Source organism: Aethalodelphis obliquidens, unplaced genomic scaffold (assembly GCF_003676395.1).
Source record: "Aethalodelphis obliquidens isolate GAN/ISIS:26980383/991018 unplaced genomic scaffold, ASM367639v1 scaffold83, whole genome shotgun sequence".
NCBI classification, from domain to species: Eukaryota; Metazoa; Chordata; class Mammalia; order Artiodactyla; family Delphinidae; genus Aethalodelphis; species Aethalodelphis obliquidens.
This window is the reverse complement of record NW_020838027.1, coordinates 2,968,977-2,990,680: the sequence shown is the minus strand read 5'-3', so window position 1 is coordinate 2,990,680 and position 21,704 is coordinate 2,968,977. Positions and strand designations below refer to the sequence as shown.

The following is a 21,704-nucleotide window of genomic DNA, read 5'->3' as shown; positions in this document are numbered from 1 at the left end:
GCCATACGCGGGCCTCTCACTGCTGTGACCTCTCCCGTTGCGGAGCACAGGCTCCGGACACGCAGGCTCAGCGGCCATGGCTCACTGGCTCAGCCGCTCTGCGGCATGTGGGATCTTCCTGGACCGGGGCACGAACCCGTGTCCCCTGCATCGGCAGGCGGACTCCCAACCACTGTGCCACCAGGGATCCAGGGCTTCATTCTTAACCACCACGCTCCACCTCCCCTCCTGTCGGACCCAGGAATCAGACAAGTTCACAGCCAACATAATGCTCTATAAAAGTAGCAGGAGAGAAATACAGTAGCATCCACAGAGAGCTCGGCCCAGTGCTCTGTGCACAGGGAATATGTGTGTATGCTGGCAGAAGCGGCCAGGCCCTGGGAGTCGAACAGAACTAGGCTGGAATCTACCATCGCAAACTTGCGACACAACTTCAACATTCTTAAATTCCTTGAGCTTCACTTTCCCCAGGTGTGTATTGGAGATGTACCTGGTACCTTTCGGGGTATGGCGTCTGGCAGGGAGAAGGGGCTCAATAAATCATCTCTGTGCGAGAAGGGTCCTGGTTTCGCTGGCTTGCTGCTGTAGCCCGCCCCTGGAGCAGGAATAAAGGAGGAGGTGGCATTGGAGCTGCACCTTGAAGGGCATGTGAAGTCCACCAGGTGGCAGCAAGAGAGAGTGAGAGGGGAGGCCCGCCCAGTCTTGTGGCCCCTGCGGAGCAGCTCTGGAGGGGCTTCAGATGAACCCCGTCTAGGAGATGAAACAGCACATTCTGAGCAAGAGGACCACACAAGGCTTCCAGACGCCCATGATCATGGGGAAGCAGGACATTTACCTGCAAACCCTGCCTCCCTCCAGTCTGACAGTATGTTAGAATCACCGGGCCCACTTCAGAAAAATGTTGAGGTTTGAGCCCCACCCGGGAAAGTCTAACTTGCTTGGCCTGGGGGAGAGTCCAGGCACCGGTGTTTCTAAAAAGCTCCCCAGGGTGATTCTAACAGGCAGTCAAGCCTGCGAACCTCTGATCAGCAAACGGGAGGATACCTGCTGGGCCAGGGCAAAGCACTTTGAACGATCTGCCAATATTCAACCCTGTTGTATTGAACCAAATACCGCAGGTCTGCAGAAGAGTGAGCCATGAGACCGGTGTCGCAGGGCAGCAGGGCAGAGTGGGAAGGGCTCCTGGACTGCGTTTGTGGAGAAGGTGGAGCTTGGAGGACAACTGGAATCTGGACGACCCCCTTACAGGCTACGTGTCCGAAGGATGGAAGATTGACCCACCAGATAACATGATTTCACCAGCCTAACGCCAAAACGCACACACAGGGTGCAGGCCATTGGGCACAGGTCAGTATCCAGGTGGGGAGAGAGCTAGAAGGGGCCTCCACAGTCTGATGGCTGACAGCTGGCGGAAGGCAGCATCTCCTCCTCTTCTGCCCCCTCCATCATGCCCAGGTCTCTCCTTTGACCTCTGTCCTCTCCACACCCCTTCCCCCCCACAGGTACCGGCACATCTCAGCTGGTGGAAGGTGTGAGCCTGGAGGCCTCCAGCTCATGCCCAACCCACTTCCCAGTGATTTCGCCAGGAGCTGGCCCTGCCCAAACCCGCTGCCTCATTACCGGGAGAAGACGGTCAAGTTGGCCTTGCTGCCCAGGGCGCCTCTGAGTCAGGACCTGGTGAGGAGTCACCAGACCCTGCTAGTGGACCGGGTGGTCTTGCCCCTCCATTATCTCTCCAGGGCCCATCCTGGCAAAACCTTAGCGAGAAGGAGAAGACCTGGACACATCTAGAAGAGTCTCCAGATGGGTGGAGACTGCAGTGGGCATACAGACCCCCAAGCCCTCGTGTTCTCAACCAATGTACCTTCAGCAAGAAGGCTTGGGTGGCTGAAGGGTGCAGGCTTCTGCAGAACCGAGCCCCTGCACCATCCTCCCAACTTCATCTGTACACTAGGCTCCTGAAGATTCTACTGAAATTCTAATTTGTTCTGTCACCCTCAGAGGACCCCTCGCGGCAGGTAGGAGCACGGGTGTGGTGGGGAGAGCAGAGGGGGATCCAGTTCCTGCAGACTGCCGAGGAGTGGGGAGGGAGAAGGGGTGTGTGTGTGTGGGGGGGGATCCAGTTCCTGCAGACTGCCGAGGAGTGGGGAGGGAGAACGGGTGTGTGTGTGTGTTTGTGCGCGTACGTGAGTAGGTGTGGAGGGGGAGAGGCGCTGTAAGACATGTGGCTCTCGTAACCCATTTGGAATAAGACTGGGATTGGTCAGGATACAGAAAGCTTCTCCCTGGACAACTTGACGCCTGGACAAATCTCAGAAGCAAGTCTGCTGGGCTGCAGGTCCCACACAGGGTTTGGGGGAGCAGAGGTCAGGCCAAAGCTGTGCTGGAGGATGGAGAGTCAGGTCTGAGGAAGGCTGACCAGGCTTCGGTGGAGGGACAGGAGCAAAGTGGGGACTCAAGGTAACGGTGGGAGCAGTCACCCCAGAGCATCATCTTGGGCCTGGGCCCGTGCTGCTGACCCCTCGTGCCACAGCTTTTGCACTGGGGGGTAGCGGCAGAGACACGTGGCCTCAAGTGGAGGCAGGTAAAGCGCGTGGGTCCGCAGGGTGCTGGCCGGCTGGGGCAGAGAGTGGAGGGGGAGGGGCAGCGGGGAGTGGCCAGAGAGGGAGAAGCTGCAGGTGGGGCCCACCTCACCTCCCCTGGCCCCTGGCCCACGCCATGTCGGTGACCTTCCCCATCAGGGCTGCTCTTGGCTTCTGCTCACTGCCCTCTTTGCCCACTTTCCTCAAGCTGTCAGCACCTGGGAATCAAACACCACTGGGGTTCTAGCCCTGGCATAACCACTAACCAGCTGTGTGCCCTTTGGGAGGGTCCTTTTTCCCCTCAAGCTCTCAGCTTCCTCCTCGGCACAGCGGGAGCCACTAGGGCGAAAATAAATGGAATAAATAAAAGAAACAAGTGACGCACCTGCAAAGTGCCTGGCACAGCGTTGGCCCTCCGTACCTGCAGCTGTCAATCATTACCTGTAGAATAAAAGTAATAAGTGGGTGGGACACGATTCAGCCTTATGGAGGAGTGAAGCACTGACACACGCAAAAATGTGGAAGAACCTCGAAAACATGAGTGGACGACTCCAGACACAAAAGGGTGCATATCGTACGATTGCATTTCCAGGAAGAGTCCAGAGGAGGCGAATCCCTAGAGACAGAAGGTGAATCGGTGGTGGCCAGGTGCTGGGGAGGGGGATGGGGGCTGAGTGCTTCATGGGTACAGGGTTTTCTCTTGGGGCGGATGAAAATATTTTGGAACTAGATAGAAGTGCTGCTTGCACAACATCATGAGTGAACAAGATGCCACTGGATTGTACAATTTAACATGGTAAATGCTGGACTTCCCTGGCGGTCCAGCGGTTAAGACGCCACGCTTCCAATGCAGAGGACGCGGGTTCGATCCCTGGTCAGGCAACTAAGATCCCTCGTGCCACAGGGCAACTAAGCCCATGGGCCACAACTAGAGAGAAGCCTGTGCACTGCAACAAAGGACCCCACGTTGCCACAACTAAGACCCAATGTAGCCAAACATAAATGAATAAATATTTTTAAAAGGTAAAAAGATGGTAAATGTTATGTGAATTTCATCTCGATTAAAAATAATTATATAGGACTTCCCTGGTGGCGCAGTGGTTGAGAGTCCGCCTGCCAATGCAGGGGACAAGTGTTCGTGTCCCTGTCTGGGAAGATCCCACATGCCGCGGAGCGGCTGGGCCCGTGAGCCATGGCCGCTGAGCCTGCGCATCCGGAGGCTGTGCTCCGCAACGGGAGAGGCCACAGCAGTGAGAGGCCTGCGTACCGCAAAAAAAAAAAAAAAAAATATATATATATATATATATAGGGTATGTATAGAGAATTTCCAAAATTCCTTCTAGTTCCAAATCTACAATTCCACCATGGTCCTTCTCCTGGCCGCCTCTCCCTGTGGTGGGGTGGCCCAAAGCCAAGGGAGGAAGGATAGTTTCCGGAGCTCTCTAGGGGAGGGTGGGGCTCGGGGAACGGGCGTTCTCCCCGCTCTGGATCAGGAGTGACGGTGGAAAGGAGGAGGTCCCTTGACTCTGATCCTGGCATGTCAGAGCGGGGAAGGCCTCTGGGAAACAAGCGTTTGCATGGTAAACCGAGGCCCAAGGCCGAGGCGATTTGCTCCGGGCCACAAAGCCGGGTTGTCCTTGCCCTCCTGGTACAGCCAGGGCTCCAGGGCCTGTGCTGTCATCCTGCTTCTCAGCCTACTTGCCCATCATGCCTGGGTTTCGTCACCTCCAGCAAGAGAAGCCCAGGGCACACTTAGAGGGTTAATAGGAAGTTCTGGGGAGTGAGACGGAGGAGAAAGCCTCCCACTCTCCAGCCCGGAGCTGGGAGGGAGGGTAGAGGGGTGAGCTGTGCTTCCACAGACGCCCGCCTTGCAGACCCAGACCCCCTCCCCCAGGCTGCCGGCCTCACGAGGGACTTCCACCCCCGCCTCCACCCTCGGCTCTGCTCTCTGGGTGGCGGCCTCCTTCCTGCTGGCAGCACTGCCAGGGGCTCCCTTGTCCATCACCAGCCAGAGATGCAGAAGCAGGATTCCTGGAATTCCTGAACTCCACCAGGCCATGGAGCTCTGGGGACAACGGCCTCCGTAGATCCTCCTGGGCCTGGGGACTCTTCAAGGCAACCCTCAGCCCAGCCTGCCCGCAGCCATGGGTATCACCCCTCCCCCACGCTCCCCCATCTGCTCAGTATGGAGTCCTCGGAAGCCTCTGCGGGGGTCTGGGGGACCCCTGCAGCCTGGGCCCACCTTCAGGACCTACTCTCTCACTGCAGCTTTCTCAAGCAGATCTGAGAGGGAAGCAGGGCTGGAGCTCGCTTGCCCCATACCTCGCACCCCTCCCCAGGGCACCCCGTGCTCTGCTGAACGACGCCAGCTTCAGGACGCGAATTGATCCCAGCACAGAGGTTTCAGAGCCACTTCTGGGTCCTCCCCTCCCCTCCGCAGCCTGCCTCTCCCTCAGCCGGGCTCCAGCTGAGTGGGCAACTGAGACCAGGTCAGGTTGCTGAGCCACTAGGGCCTCAGGAAGGGCTGGGGCCCATAAGGCTGGAAGCTGGGGGGCTGGGGGCCCCTGGGGGAGATGCAGAGCCAGCCAGTCTCCATCTCACCTGCCCGACTGCAAGGCTGTCCCATCTAATTGCCCTGCCTAAGAAAGCCCTGCCACTGGGGACTTCCCTGGTGGTCCAGCAGTTAAGACTCTGTGCTCCCAATGCAGGGGAGCCGGGTCTGATCCCTGGTGGGAGAACTAGATCCCGCGTGCTGCAACTAAAGGCCCGCATGCCGCAACTAAAGACCCGGCACAGCCAAATAAATAGGAAGGAAGGAAGGAAGGAAGGAAGGAAGGAAGGAAGGAAGGAAGGAAGGAAGGAAGGAAGGGAGTCCCGCCGCTGCTCCGCGACGACAAGTCAGAGCACGATTCCCTGCCCAGGCCGCCCAGACCCACCTCTGGCCTCCCCGGGACGCACTGGCCTTTTGTTTCCACCCCGCGCTGACCCACCTGCTCAAGCCCTTTGCCTTGTTGCGTCTCTTCCACCGCTGAGCTTCTGCTGGTCGTGCTGTCCCCTGAGCCACGTCACTTACTCTTTTCATTACACAGTATACATAATTGCTGTTTCCGGTTTATCGTTATATTTAGTGGTTCCTGTGGCTCTTCACGGAGTTGCCCATCTCATGTTAGTCTCAAGCCAACACACTGTCTGTGGGTCCCAGGGCAGAACCTCCCAAAGGCCCACCTGGAAGACACAGCTGCTGCATCCTGGCACTGTTCAAATTCCAAGGCAGGGTTTGGATGTGTGGCTTCCCCTAGGCCACCATGGTTTCCACTGGACGGTCACTGAGCACTGACATGAGACAGCATGACAGGCTTCCCGGACAACAGTCAGTGGCTTCTTCAGCAGGAGTATCACTAGAGAGCGGTGCCAGGGGTGCCCAGGGCAGGCCCGGAGCTTAGGCCAGGAGGAAACGGAGGTAAATGGAAGCAGGAAAGAAAGTCGCTAAACACAAGGCGGGGGGAGAGAAATGCTGAGGCCAGAGGGAGGGCGAAGCAGGATCCCCGCTGGCACTCAACGTTCAGGATGTCTGGAAGCAGGTGGGCAGCTTGCCAGATTCCCGAGGATCAAGATTTGGGTGCATGGCCCAGGGGTGGGGGCTGGCAAATGAGTCCCATGGGTACCAGGGAAAGGGGAGGAGTAGAAAGGGATCTGGAGTGACCGCCTATGCTGTCAGCCGGATCCTGGAAAGATCAGGTGGGCGCTCACCAAGCTGGTCTAGTGTCTCAACACCTGAATCGTTGGTGGTAACAGCGCGTTTCCTCTTGTGTCCTGGAGTCCTGCTGGACAATTCAGCCAACGAACTTTGTGTATAAGAAGAGAGAGAAGGGAGCAAAAACAAGCAAACAAACAAGACCCTGCCCTTATAAAGCCTAAGACCTGGTGGGAAGATGGACAAGTAAACAATTTTAAATAGTGTGAGAAGTAAGGTGAGAGGTGCCTGACCCGGCTGTACTATGAGAGCAGAGGGGAGAGGCAGCTAGGGCAGAGCCTGTGTGTGTGTATGTGTGTGTGCGCGCGTGTGCACACGCTCACGCAAGAACACTCCTGTGTACGTGAATGTCAGCTCCCAGATAACAGCAGGCAGGTACCCGGGACTCACTGTGTGCTGGGCAAGGGGTTGCAAACTCTGCATGAACCAGCCCGCCTAATCCTCCCAACACGATGAGGCCCCACGTGCTCTCCATTTTAGAGACGAGTCAACTAAGGCCCCCAGAGCTCTTAACCAGTTTGCTGTTGGGCTTCTCATTCATACTTCACAGAGATTCTGCAGATGACACGTTATTTCAGTTTTACAGATGAGAAAGTGGATTCCAAACGATTAAGCACTCCACCCAAAGTCACCCAGCTAGTAAGTGAGCTGGGAAACGTGACCAAGCTTGTCCGAATTCAACATCCTGTGCCTCGTCTGCTTTCATCAATAGCGACAAGTGCTCCTCCACCTTTCTGTGTCTTGGCGTTGTGTTTTGTTCTGTTTTTTGGTCACGCCACGCGGCTTAAGGGATCTCCTTTCCCTGACCAGGGATTGAACCCGGGTTACAGCAGTGAAAGCCCGGAATCCTAACCACTAAGCCACCAGGGAACGCCCTGTGCCTTGGCTTTGCCACCCATGAAATAGGAGCAAAGCATCCTAGTCTCAAATGTAAAAAGTGGCCCTAGCGCAGGGCTTCCCTGGTGGCGCAGTGGTTGAGAGTCCGCCTGCCGATTCAGGGGACACGGGTTCGTGCCCCAGTCCGGGAAGATCCCACGTGCCGCGGAGCGGCTGGGCCCGTGAGCCATGGCCGCTGAGCCTGCGCGTCCGGAGCCTGTGCTCCGCAACGGGAGAGGCCACAACAGTGAGAGGCCCGCATACCACAAAAAAAAAAAAAAAAAATAGTGGTCCTAGCCTGGCAGTCTTTGGAAGATCTACCTCTTTGGGATGGAGGTAGGGTGAAAAATTTCAAAACTGGCCCTGGCCTTCTAGGACCCTTGCTGGAGAATTGTGGAAAACAGCTTCATTCCTGTCTTAAGCAGATCTGACAAGGCCAGAGGAGAAAGCCTGAAATAGAGCTGGCTGGCCTCACCCTCCGTGGGATCAAGGGTGCTGCTTGTCTAGCTCTGAATAACCCACTCTATGGGGAATATCCTGGGAATTTCCTTATGTGGTAGGGCTGGATGATTTCACTACATCAGATGAACTCTCCTCTCCGTCCCTAATATCAGTGACGAGAAATGGCACAATTTCACTTTCTTCTTAAAAAGAAAATGTAAAAGATATTTAAAGGCATGGAAGGTTATTACAAGGAAAGTGGGAACCAGTTCATCTCCATCTGTACTGAGGTTTGGACAAGAGGGCAGGGATTTTGAATACAGCGACAGGGGTTTAGATTAGACATAAAGAAGAACTTCCTGATGAGGTGGAGGGATGCTGGAATAGCTTATGCCAGGTTCCAGGGAGCAAGCTGTGAATCTATTTAGACCAGTGCTGTCCAAGAGAAATATAATGGAGCCATGCATGCAAGTTTAAATTTTTTAGTTGCCATATTAAGAAAGTAAAATTAAACAGGTGATGTTAATTTTTATAACACATTTTCCCAAAAAAAAAGAAAAAGGGACTTCCCTGGTGGTCCAGTGGTTAAGAAAGACTCTGCGCCACCAATGCGGGGGGCACGGGTTCGATCCCTGGCCAGGGAGCTAAGATCCTGCATGTCACTGCCACACGGCATGGCCAAAACAAAAAACAAAAACAAAACAAGCAAAGAACCAAACAAAACAAAAAGCACGTTTTACTGAACCCAACAGATCCGAAATATTATCAATATAAATAATGTAATCAACATAAAAATAATTAATGAGATATTTCACGTTGCTTTTGGTATTGTTTTCAAAATCCAGTCCGTATTTTACACCTATAGGACATCTCAGTTCAGACCGGCCACATTTCCACTGCTCAATGACCATGTGTGGCCAGTAGCCATGGCATCAGTCAGCACATCAGGAATCACTGATGACTGACACCCCATGGCAGATATGAGATGTAGTCTGGTTTTACCTCAAGGCAGAAGGTTCTCCAGAAGACCTGAGGGCCTATGAGGGTGAAGGCCAAGAAAGCGGTATCTCCTGGAGCCCTCTCAGCCTTCCTCGTTGCTGGAAACACAAAGACCCATCGCCCTCTGACAGTTCCGAGAACCCACTAGGCAGGGCTCTGGGTTCCCTTTCAGTAGAGGAGACCCTGACCCCTCGGGTCTGTCAGATGCAGGCTTTGGTGACTTGTTAACTAACCCCAGTGAGTTAACGCTGTCCGGGAAAGCAAGGAAAAGGGTTCCGTCCTGGGTGGGTGAGTAGCTCTGCTCTCTCCACGTCTTGCTGGTGTGAATGACTAGTCATGGGGTAGGGGGGAGCCGGGCCGGACAGGGGTGATGGAGATCTACCCCGTCTGGGGTGCAGTGTGGGAACGTCAGCCCAGGCCCAGGCTAGCCCATCTTGCCCCCGTCCGCGGCATCTCCTCCAGGTACCAGCATGGCCCTCCACCTCACCTTGTTCTCATCCTGCACGATGTCGTCTGTCCCCCCCCACACACACTGCTCTCCCCTGCTCTGTCCCCTGGCACTCAGCACTACCCAACATCATAAATGGTCTAGAGTCTGCCTTTCTCTTTTGAATGTGAACTCCATGGGGGCAGGGGCTCCGTCCGACTCCCCACTGTACCCCCAGGGCCTCGCTCAGTGCCTGACACGCACAGTAGGGGCTCCAAAAATATTTTTTGACTGAGTGAAAGGAAAACTTGTTATAATTCAGAGGAGGACCAAAGCAGTGAGGGAGCCGTATCTCACACTTCCATTTTTTTCTCACAAAATTTCTCACTTTGGATCCATTCTCTTCAACATGGACGTGAACCGCAAGATGAAATAAATGAGAAAAGTTACAGATATTTCCCAAGCGTCTCGGAAAGGAAAACCTCCAGTCCTTCTCTTCCTAAGAATGCAGATGGTTTAATCTTCCTGAATACTGTCCTGGGGAGTTTTCTCCCTATGTTTCACAATTAGAGCTCAGTGTAGTTATTCCTTGTGAACGAATCGGTCTTTGAACTACACAACGGTTAGGTTAGAAAACGATGAGGGGAAGGAGGAGAGGTGAGTTATTGGCAAAGACACAGACAGTCCAGCCGAGGATATAAATGGTCCACAAAACATTCCCCGGCATTCTGACAAAGAAGAGGTCAGAGCTCTGTATTGCCAGAACGTTCCCCTCGCAAGAGCTCCCTGCAACCTGGGGGAAAGCACAGATTAACAAAGGAAGCAGCCAAGGAACACAAAAAGCAAGAGTCTCCTTACCCCTGAGCGTGTGGGATGATGAGACAGCAAGCGAGACAATATTAGTCTGAGTCACAGACACGGGGACCAGCTGGGCCTCTTCTGCAGCTGCGTTCCAGAGGATGGCATTTCCTGAGCACGGCTGGTTCCCAGGCCTTCTCAAACCCACTGGAAAAGAGGTGATGCTGTCCCCAAGCTCACCCCATCCAAACCGCAAACACCCAGGTCTCCCTTCTACACCACAGGAGCACCTGCTCTCCCCTTGGGTGCAGTCCACGTGCTGGGACACCCATCCAGGTGGTCAGCCCGGCCCGAGGCAACGTGGCTAAGTGCCCAAGAGTTGCCTCATTCTTGTCCACCGACAGCGGCACTCCTCCAGAGAGTGCATTAATAAAGGACTCTTGAAGATCTTGAAGACTTTTCAAACCCAAGGAATGGCTGGCTGAGAATAAGGTTGGAGGAAATGCCTTTTGGCATGGGGCCTGCCCGGCATCCTGGTACGCAGGGCACTGGCTGATCGGTCCACGCACGTGGTTAATCCTACTGAAACAACCAGGGAACCCAGTACATGGCAGTGGGTCCTCTTCGACCTCTATCCCAGGCAAATATGCAGGTAATAGGTGTCAAGGCACAGGGGTGGAAGGGAGCTGGAATATTCCACTGAAGCTGACTCTAAAGGAAGTCAGGACCAGGGGGTGCTGAGCTCGGTCAGTGGAATCACACTAGTGTTTGGTTTTCAGTCCACGTTTACCTTCTACATCGTGCTCTCGCTTCGGCATAACGGAGACCGAGCAGGACTCGGGAGACAGAACCGGAGGCTTTGATTCCTAGCTCTGCCACCCGATACCTGAATCTGGGGCGAGCTTTCTAAGTCTTGGGGTATTCGCTTCCTGCGGCTGCTGTAAGAAAGCACCACAACCTTGGCTGCTTAAACAAGACAGATGTGTTGTCTCACAGCTCCAGAAGCTGGAAGCCCAAGATCACGGTGAGGGCCGTGAGGCAGGATCTGTTCCAGGCCTCTCTCCCGGCTGCTGGTGGCTTGCTGGTGACCTCTGACCTTCCTTGTCTTGAGAGGCACGGCCCCATCTTCAGCTTTCATGCTCACATGCTACTCTTCCTGCGTGCATCTCTCTCTGGGTCCAGATTTCCCCTTTTAATAGGGACACAGTCGTGCTGGAGTAGGGCTACCCTGATGACCTCATCTTAACTTGATTATCTCTGTAAAGACCCCATGTCCAGATAAGGTCACATTCTGAGGTCCTGGTGGGTGGGACGTTAACATATGAATTTGGGGGGAACACAACTGAACCCCTACCACTTAGCTAGTTTCCTCTTCTGTAAATGGGGATCATAATACAGTTGCAGTGGTTGTAAAACGCCTCAAGAAGGCATGGGGTCCGCAGGAGGCCAGTGGATGTCTGCCTTGTCTGACTGAATGTGCAGGCGCCTCCCCGGGGAGCAGGGCCCAGGTCAGGACTCACCCTGTGAGTGTCCAACACATGTCCGCAGAACCGTGGCCAGTGCTCGCTGATGACAGTGAAGACGAAAGGCTGGAGTGGAAAATCTGATGGCAGACATGCCAGGGCTATGAAAATCCGATACCGAGTGTTGGCGAGGACATGGGGCTGAGGACCCCTGGACGCTGCTGGTGGAGCGCACGTTAGTACAAACACTTCGCAGGGCAAGTTGTGTTGAAAGGAAGAAGGTGCATACCCGATGCCCCAGCAATCCCACTCCTAGGTATACACTCTAGAGGAATGCTTACACGTGCGCCCCAGGAGATGGGTGCCAAAATGTTCACAGCAGCATTGTCTGTAAGAACAAAGCATGAAAAATACCCCAAATTTCCTAAATGTGTTGTATTCACTGGAGAAATACTATATTGCGTCGAAGTGAACTAACTCGAGCTATGCGTAGCTCACGGGTGAATCTCACTAACAAAATATTGAGCAAAAAAGAGCAAATTGCAGGAGAATCTCTACAATGGGGCATGCAAGACGAAACGACACACTGCATAGAATACACACATATGTATGTGCATAAAAAGAGGTATGAGGGAATTCCCTGGCGGCCCAGTGGTTAGGACTCTGAACTCTCACTGCTGAGGGCGCGGGGTCCATCCCTGGCTGGGGAACTGAAATCCCACAAGCCAAGCGGTGAGGCCAAAAAGAAAAAAAAAAAAAGAAAAAGATGTGAGAAATACCAGATTCAGGAGGGGATGTTAGCTGGGGAGGAGGGGTCCACAAGGAGCTTCAGTTATATTTGTAGCAGTTTTTTTTTTTTCTTTTCTAATGAAAAGAGAAAAAAAAGTTATAACTTTCTGCATGCTTGAATTATAACTTTTTAAAAAGAAGCCAGGACTCGATGAGCCTTACATAAAGGAGAGGAGGAAGCTGGGGCCCTAATTGCAGGGAGATTCACAGCTGTTCTTAGCCAGCCCTGGAACCCAGAACCCAGCGTAAACAAGCAAAGGATGCTGAAAGGTTGAGGCCCAGGAAGGGGGGAGGCTCCTGCTGAGAGGGAGGAGAGGAGCGGGGACACTGTGATGCTGCCCCTCTCTGTTCTGAACCTAGTGTTGGCCTGTGTCCCAGCCCGGGGGCTGCGGAGAACCCCAGGTGGAGAGCACGGCGGGGCAGCCCAGGAGACACGCGCACAGAGATGCGCGCCCTGCATCCCACACACGCCCCGAGCACGCGGGCTGCCACCTCCGCACACTGACACACACTCCCTCTCTAACAACCTGGCACGGACACCTTGACAGTTTACAGCACAGATACACCCACCCTCTCAGCCACACACACACACACACACACACACACACACACACACAAGCACTCCGCGGCCGCCCACTCCGGCCAGGACCCAGGAGCTGGCGAGGCAGCAGAGCCTACCAGCTGCAGTCCTGCCAGCGCCCCCTCTCCTCCAGGGCTGGGTTTTTCCAGCCGGAGCCCCGCTCCCTCTACTGCAAGCTCTGGAAATTGGTGTCTGACGTCGCCGCTCCTGCACGTTATTTATTTACTTCCTCTTTTCTTCCCTCCGCTGAGGCCCTCCGGTTGGGAGAGCTGCAGGCAGAAAGCTGCCGGGTGGAGGAAGCAGAGAGGACGGTGGGCAAGACCGCTCAGGAGCCCCCGGCCTGCCTGCGGGGGTCATGAGCGTCCGGCCGGACGCCCCGAGGGAGGAGGGAGATGCCGGGGACAGGGGACAGGAGGCAGAGCTGCGGGGCCCAGCCAGCAGCCGGCAGCGCCAGCACAGACAGGCCACCCGGTTCCTGCACAAGGACTCGGCCGACCTGCTCCCCCTGGACGGCCTCAAGAGGCTCGGCACCTCCAAAGACTGGGTGAGGCTGCCCTCCCCCCTCCCCACCCCCGGGGGGCCGGGGTCCCTTCTCTCCTCTGCCGGAGGGTGCAGACCCCAGCCTCCAGCTGCCCCTCCCTGCCCACGGGGAGGGGAGAGGCAGCCCTGACCTGTGGGTTCACCTTGACCGTTCCCGGCTCTTCACTGGGGTGTTCCCACGGCTTGGTGGCTCTGGGGGACCCTATCTATTGCTCAGCTTCCCCAAAGAGCCCCAGGCTTGTCTTAGGGGGGCAGAGAGGAGCACTTGTTAGAGCAGAGGTTTGTGGGGCCCGGGAGCCCCTGGAGCAGTCATTTACCGCTGGGCCCGGCGGGTTCAAGGTCGCGATTCCCTCCTCTGTCTAAGCTACAGGTCCCCTCACACTGGGACTGGACCTTCGGTGCCCCCCCGCCCCATCCTCGCCAGAACACCAGGGCTTCCCACGCCTTTTGCCTGGGCGTCAGGCTCCTGAGGGCCCCCTTGCTCCCTGCAGGTGCAGTGGCCCTTCCAGCCTCCTTTCCTTCCACCCCCCTGCAGCAGCGTGGCCTCCCGAGGGAACGGGGTCAGGGAGCGACACCGAGGGGTGGGTGAGTCAGGGGACAGCTGCATGTACTCACTCCCCTCTGACAGAGGGAGGGGCTGAGAGAGTGGCCTTCCTCGGAGCCGGGATGCTTGGGCTCAGATCCTGGTTCTGGCACTTAGCAACTCAGCCAAGTCTCTTTATGTCTCTGAGCCTCAGTTTCTTCATGTGTTACATGAGGATCAAATTAACAGGATGTACCTCACAGGGATGTAAGAGTTACATGAGCTAATACCTGTAAAGGACTTAGCAGAGTGCCTGGGTAATTGGGAGCTCTGCCTAAAGGCTGTTGTCCCTCCAGCTACTCTTACTGTTCCATTTAGCCTGAGAGAGAAAGTAAGACCCACAAGGTCCGGAGAAGATGCGATGCCTCTGGCCTCCGGCTCACAGAGGACGAGAGGGCTTCTGTAGAAAGGCTGCGGTACTCTGTCCTCTCTCATCTCTTGGGCAGGGAGTCTGAGAGGAGGGACTCCTGCAACCTGAGGTGTATGGGGCCATTTCCAGGCTACTCTGGCAGCCCCTTCTCCCCGGAAACCTGGAGCCAGATGCAGCCCCTCACTGCATTTCCTGAAAGAGCCCTACCTTTCCACATTCCTCCCAGCCAAATGTTCACCCTCCAGGAGCCCGGCCCAGCAGCGCCGCAAGGGGAAAGGCGACCAGACTGAGACTTCAATTCAGAGAACCTCCTTGCAAAGAGCCAGCAGAGCTGAGACACAGATGGAGCAGGGAAGCAGGCTCTTTGGCTCTCGGTGGCTAGGAAATCACAGCCTCTGCCCTCTGCGGCCCATCCCTCATCTGTTCGGCCCTGGCGAAGAGGCTCTATTGACACTGCCGCCCCAGCGTGGCAGGTCCAGCCTTCTGCCCTCAGGACCTCCCAGACCAACACGGAGCAGTTACCTTGCATGGCTTTGGGAGTGAAGACACAGCATTTGGGGGCCTGAGCCTGCATCCCTCGTGGGACAGGTGGGAGGAGAGCTGGAAGCCACAGAGCTGCCCTTCCCAGCCGCTCCCAGAGCTCGCTGCTGCCCTTTTCCCAGAGCTAGGTCTCCTGCTGGCAGCCTGTTGGCGGGAGCAGCCTCAAGGGCCTCATTAAGCGAAGGGCAGGAAAACAATCCCAGGCTCCCAAGGAGAGAGGGCAGGTGGAGAAGCATGTGTGGAGCCTGGAGGGACACAGCCATTCCTCGGTGAGCATTTAGGGAATGCCTACTGTATGCTGAGCTGAGCCCTGTGATGCAAAGAGGAATGAGATACAGACCTGACCTCAAGGGCAGATAACAGCTTTGAGACGCGTGACAAAGGGGGCCATGGGACAGGACGCTGCCCCTGCCTGGTGTGTGGAGGGAAGAGTGGGAAGAAGTCAGGCAGGGCTTCTTGGAGGAGGTGGACCCTGCGTGAATTACAGCATGCCCTTGGAACCCCAGACATAAAATAAAAGCCTCTGTCCAAATAAATAGTTCCTGAGCCAGTGGCCCAGTCTGGCCTAGAGAAGGGTGAGAAGAGGAGTTTCAGAAGGAGGGGCGTGCAGGAGCAGAGGCATGGAGGTGACGGGCAGCCGGGTCCGGGGGGCCGGGGGGGGCGGGGGGGCGGAGGGGCACGGGGGGGGGGGGGGGGGGGGGGAGATGAGGCAGTGGCCGGGTCACCTGGGCTGTCACCGCCACGTAAGCACGGCGGGGAGGGGAGGGCTCTGATGGATTTTAGGCAGGGGAGTGACAGGCTTAGTTTGACATGTCGCTTTGTGCTTCTCAGACTTTACTGTGCACACAGGTCATCTGGGCATCTTGTTAAAACAAGGCTCCAGTTCAGTAGGTCCCGATTCTGCACTTCTAGGAGCTTTCTAGTGGTGGTAAAGCTGCTGATCTGAGGACGGCACTTGGAGGAGCAAGAGTTTCAGAGACTCCCAGGCTTTGAGCAGGTGGATTTGAGAGACACGTCCTTACGGACTTAGGGAGGCGTCCCAGGGACTCAGGAGAGCCGTGCTGAGGTGTGAACGAAGCAGTAACAGAAAGAGAGGTGGACTGTGAATACAGGAGGCGAAGCTGGCAGAATCTAGACGTGACTGGACGTGGCGGGGTGGCTTCAGGTGAAGGACGGTGAGGATGACGCCCAGCTTCCTAGGCTGTTTGTTTGGCCCTGCCTCACAGCTTGCAGGATCTTAGATCACTGACCAGGGATGCGACCTGGGCCCCGGCAGTGAGAGCACCAAGTCTTAGCCACTGGACCACCAGGGAACTCCCCCAGCTTCCTAGTTTAGATTTGGACTTTTTTTCTTTTTTGTTTGTTCTTGCTACTTTGACTTCTTTTCATCACACCATCAACTCTGGGATCTGCGACCCACAGAAGGATGAGGTCAGAGGAAGAAAAAAAGAAAAAGTGTCCCCAAGAATATGTGTTGTAGACTTGAGACAGAATTCCCCCCCAGCATCACGCGAGTGCCTGAAATGTCCCGTCTGTCTAACCGAGGAGAGACCCTTCCCCCCTCCCCATCTCTCCATTACCGAGCAATACATTGGGGTCCTGGAAAACGGCATGATTTGATACTGGGACTAGCTCTGCTCTAATGATCTGACTGCTGGGATCCTTGGGGAAGCTCTCCCCCTTCTTACTCCCAGGAGACTCAGGAGCAGGGCGGGGCTGGGGAGAACGGCCTGGGATTTGTAAAGTGAGGGAACTGAGCATCTGCACGTTTTGTGATGGAAGCAGCAACCGCACAACGTGATCCAGAGGCGTCTGGTGGAGGGGAACCCGAGCCGGCCTCAGGGGGTGCAGGCCGCGATCCACGGCCAGGAGACCAGGAGGAAGACCAGCAAGACAGAGAGGCCAGCTCTTCTGGTCAACTGCAAGGTGAGACCCCCCTCCCGGGCCTGCTCCCCTCACCCACTCTCCCTTCTGCCCCAGTGGTGAGGGAGGGATGGGGGAGCCCTCTCCCCAGGCTGGGCCATAGACTGGGATCCTCCGTGTCCTTTGCTTCCCGCCCCTCACCGCCCCGTCTTTCCGAGGTGTGCACGACTCCCTTTCCTTGAGCAAAGTATCATCTTTAAATGTGAGTGTGCTCCACACACACACGGTGCGCACGTGTGGGTAACGCAGCCCTCCCGCGAAAGCTCACGTGCTCCGGATCACAGCCTTGTCATCCCCAGAGCCAACGCCGAGCCGTGCCCTCCCTTCCGCCCATCCTTGCTCCATGCTTCCTCTGCCTGTCATCCTAGGTCCACGTTCTCCGATCCTTCCAGCCTCAGCTGTCACTGCCTCCGGGAAAGCTCCCCTGACTTTCCCGATGGAAAAGCCTTTCCTCCGGCTCAACATCTAAGGCTCTAGACTCACAACCCACAGCCTTAACACTCTCCGTGCACTGGTGCCCCTCCGCTCCCCTGCATCCTGGGGAGCGGCCTCCCCTGCTGCCCCTTCCACGTGCCCACGCACAGCAGACCTCAGCAAACAGCGTGGAAGGAGAAAACAATGTGTTTTGCGGTATCCAAGTGCAAACCCAAACGTCTGTTTTTATCTAAAAGGAAGCGACCTTGTCTTCCTTCGCCTGCGGTGGCGAATCTGTTCCCCACATCTAATTTTCTAACCAGGTATCCCTCCTCATGCCCACCCCTGATTCCTCTAACGGGAGGCCCTCGGCACCACTGTCAACAAGCACAGGCACAGACCTACACTTCGGGGCGAATCCTCCCCAAAGTACACTCTCACCGCCTGCGGCTTTACTTCCTTTCTTGATTCCGTATCTGACCCATTTCTGCTCAACTGTGTGAGTCCCATAAAAAACACCCTTAACTCACTTTTTGTGGGCCGGAGGCCGCACTCAGCGGCTTGTGGGATGTCAGTTCCCCGACCAGGGATTGAACCCGTGCCCTTGGCAGTGAAAGCGTGGAGTCCTAACCACTGGACCGCCAGGGAATTCCCAGCCCTTCACTCATTTCTGAAAGGGACCCATCAGGGGCTGGGAAAGGTGACAGAGCCAGTCCCAACTCTTTCTCCCCCCTACCCCCTGGGGACTCACGGAGTCCCCTCCCCTCCCCCTTTTCTCAGTGCCAGGACCAGGTTCTTCAGGTGGCCGTGGACACGGGCACCCACTACAATCAGATCTCCGCTGGATGCCTCAGCCGCCTGGGGTAAGACGGGGGCCCAAAAGAATGGGTAGGGAGGGGGCTTCTTTTTGGGGTGATGAAAATATTCTGAAATTAGTGATGGTTGCAGAACTCTGTTGTCTACTTTATTTTTATTTATTTAGTTTTGGCTGTGTTGGGTCTTTGTTGCTGCGTGTGGGCTGTTTCTAGTTGCGGGGGCTACTCTTTGTTGTGGTGCATGGGCTTCTCATTGCGGTGGCTTCTCTTGTTGCAGAGCACGGGTTGTAGGCGTGCAGGCTTCAGTAGTTGTGGCACGTGGGCTCAGTAGCTGTGGCTTGTGGGCTCTAGAGCGCAGGCTCAGTAGTTGTGGCGCACGGGCTTAGTTGCTCCGCGGCGTGTGGGATCTTCCCGGTCCAGGGCTCAAACCCATGTCCCCTGCATTGGCAGGCGGATTCTTAACCTCTGTGCCACCAGGGAAGTCCCTCTGTTGTCTACTTTAAAAGGATGACCTTTGGGAGTTCCCTGCTGGTCTAGTGGTTAGGATTCAGAGCGTTTACTGCCGTGTCCTGGGTTCAATCCCTGGTCCAGGAACTGAGATCCCACAGGCCACGTGGCACAGACAAAAAAAGAAGAAAAAGGGTGTCTTTCACAGTATATGAACTGTATCTCAATAAAGCTGTTACTTTTTTTAAAAAAATTATTTATTTTAATTTATTTATTTTTGGCTGTGTTGGGTCTTTGTTGCTGCGCACAGGCTTTCTCTAGTTGCGGCGAGCAGGGGCTACTCTTCGTTGCCGTGTGCGGGCTTCTCATTGCGATGGCTTCTTTTGTTGCAGAACACAGGCTCTAGGCACGTGGGCTTCAGTAGTTGTGGCTCATGGGCTCAGTAGTTGTGGCTCGTGGGCTCTAGAGCACAGGCTCATTAGTTGTGGCGCACGGGCTTAGTTGCTCCACGGCATGTGGGATCTTCCCAGACCAGGGCTTGAACCCATGTCCCCTGCATTCGCACGTGGATTCTTAATCACTGCACCACCAGGGAAGTCCCAAGCTGTTACTTCTTTGAAAAGAGGTGACAGGGGCTCTGGCAGAGAAGACAGGATTTAGATCCCACGTGGGTCCAGGGTTGGCTGAGAACCCAAAGCGTGGCGGGGAGGGACACTAGCGGACTAGCGGCATGGGGGGCTGTGGTGGCCATAAGCCTTGCTTCCCAACCACAGGTTAGGGAAGAGGGTCCTAAAAGCCCCATCTGGGGACCTGGCGCCTGGGCCCCCAGCCCAGGTGGAGCAGCTGGAACTACAGCTGGGCCAGGCAACCGTGGCGTGCTCGGCCCAGGTGGTAGGTAAGTCCCCTCTCCATCAGCATCCCCGCGTCTCTGCTCTTGCAGCTCTCCCTCCTGGGCGGGGCGAAGGCAGAGCCTGTCAGCTCCTGCCAGCACACACAAGGTACCCCCAAAGATGCTCTGATTATCCCCAAGGTTCTCTGGCCTGGGGTGGTGGGGGGAGCAGAGAAGGGGCGAGTGCTGACAGGACAGCAGCATTCTCAAACGGTTCCCGCAGATGTGGAGAGTCCTGAACTCTGCCTTGGCCTGCAGACTCTGCTCTCTCTCAAGGTAAGGAGGATGCTCGTGCTGACACCCACACCCAGGGCCTGACCCCGAGGGCTGGGAAAAAGAAGTAGGGGGCACGGGTGTGGAAGCATGGGCCAGGCTCCGATGAGACGGACTTGGAGATGTGGAATTTCACCCTCCATGCTTAGAGGTTCCTTATTTGTGAAAAATATGGAGAACTGGGTCCCTCCATGATAGCGGTCCAGGTGAATGGAAACAGGGAGGAGAAGAGAGCAGGGTGCTGTGGGAAGGCGGAGGGGAACAAAGCAGCGTGGCTGGGAGAGGGGTTACCTGCCCAGGTGAGCTCACTGTCCCCCAACCCCACAGTGCTGCATTGACCTGGAGCATCACGTGCTGCGGCTGAAAGCCCCCTTCCCTGAGCTGCCCTTCCTGCCTTTGCACCAAGAGCCGGACCAGTGACCGCTGCCCCAGATGGTCCCCAGGGGAAAGCTCCTTGCCTGAAGGGAAGAGCCATGGGGGGATGGGGCATGACTAGAGCCAGGTAGCTGGGACAGCTGGGTCTGTCCCTCTTGTCACCACCCTGGCCCCTTTCCCATTTCCCAGTCGGCCACACTCCTCTGCTTCTCAGCACCTGCCCCATCCCCCAGGAGGAATGTTCCCTGGAGAGGGCCCGCGATCTCAGGGTTCTGGTTTCCCCGTCCTCTCTCATCCCCACCGTCCCAAGAAGAGTGGAGCTAAGTCAGGACTGCAGAAAAGGACATCAGCAGAGCGGGGTCCTGACTGGGCCCCTGGCACAGCATGGGGTGGCCCGAGTCCAAGGCTACAGCCTGCTGCTGGCCCCTGCCTGCCCCGTCCACCCCGCACACCGTCGAGGCCTTGACTCCGCGTGGCTCACCTCACAACTAGCCTGCCCCGCTCCCCGGCCCGGGCCCCTGGCCCTGCTGTGTCCACTTCTCTGATCTGCGCACAGCTGAGCGGGAGAGAAATGGTCACCACAACAGTAGAGGAATGCCTAGCCCATGAGGGCCGGGGGTTCCTTCATCGGCTGCCTCTTCTGGGGCTGCCAATGTCTGAAGCCAGTTATTAGTTGATGCCCTGCGCAAACCTTGGGTAAACCTCTACTCTTTACTCCAGATACGTACCCTCCACCTGCTTCCTCACCCACTGGGCATGTGTGGACAGCCCTGTGGGGAACTGCCCCCCAAGGCAGACAGGAATGGTGACGTTGCCAGGATCCAGACTTAACCTGACCAATATTCCTTCTTATTTCTAGAACTATCCACTTCATTAGACCTTCCCACCCCTCATCTCTGGCCTCCTGAGCTTGAGCTGGTTTTTTCTGGCATCAGTGTCTACCCAACCCCCCCACCCCGGCCCTGAGTCCAGCAAAGACACAAGGAGGCTTTGCTACCTTCCCTGTGAAGAGCCCAAACCTCAAAGGGCCAGGCCTCCGGGTGCCTCTCTGGCTGGTTTGAGTCTCTCATATGTTGGATTAGGGGAGAGGAAGACAGTGGTGTAACTAACTCGACCAGGGGACTAGGACACTCAGCTCGGAGTCAAAACCCTGAGCCTGGAGTAGATTAGATCTGAGCAGAACCAGGATCTGCTGTGAGCCCTGGCCATACCTTTCTCAGCTGAGTCCTCTGCACCCAGAGGAGAGGAGAGGGGCTCACTGGCACAGGTGTGAGAGTGCGCTGGCCCCTCTGGCCCTGCTCCTCGACCCCTGCTCTCCCGGGCCTCTCCCTGTCCCCCCTCCCTTCTGCCTCCTTTGCTTCTGCAATTGCAGACCCAGGCCCAAGGAGGCCCTCAGCTCAGTGGCTTCTCCATTTGAATAAACACCTGTTTGTCCTAGCGAGTGTCCTCCTCTGCTTCTCAGACACTGAATGATCACTCTGCCCTTGTTCCCTTACAGAAGGAAATGTGAAGGGGGACATTCCCTCGGGCTGACCCCTCTGGCTGGGGTCACTATAACTGACAGCAGTGGCTTTCCAACTCCTCTGAACACAACTCAGCAGGAAGTGTATTCTACGTTGCACTCACTACACACACGTGCACGGACACACACAAGTATAACAAAACAACCCTTCCCTACACGTGAGCGACATACTCCCATATTTTTTGTCCTACTTAGTCTACTCTATCTCATTTATTTAAAAAAATTGCCGACCACAACCCAACAAAGGATTGCAACCTACAATTCGAAGACCACTGATTCAGAGCACAGGAAGCAAGAGAAGAAG

General features: G+C 55.8%; 1 protein-coding gene across 1 annotated transcript; it reads left to right on the top strand.

The window, feature by feature from the left end:
- Window positions 1–507: 507 nt before the first annotated feature.
- Window positions 508–19,948, top strand: NRIP2 (nuclear receptor interacting protein 2). Its single transcript, XM_027093182.1, has 9 exons — window positions 508–512; window positions 1,503–1,677; window positions 8,662–8,716; window positions 12,961–13,253; window positions 16,528–16,668; window positions 17,860–17,942; window positions 19,115–19,236; window positions 19,454–19,506; window positions 19,831–19,948. The coding sequence occupies exons 1-9, from the start codon at window positions 508–510 to the stop codon at window positions 19,921–19,923; spliced, it is 1,020 nt and encodes a 339-aa protein (XP_026948983.1). The 3' UTR covers window positions 19,924–19,948.
- Window positions 19,949–21,704: the final 1,756 nt, after the last annotated feature.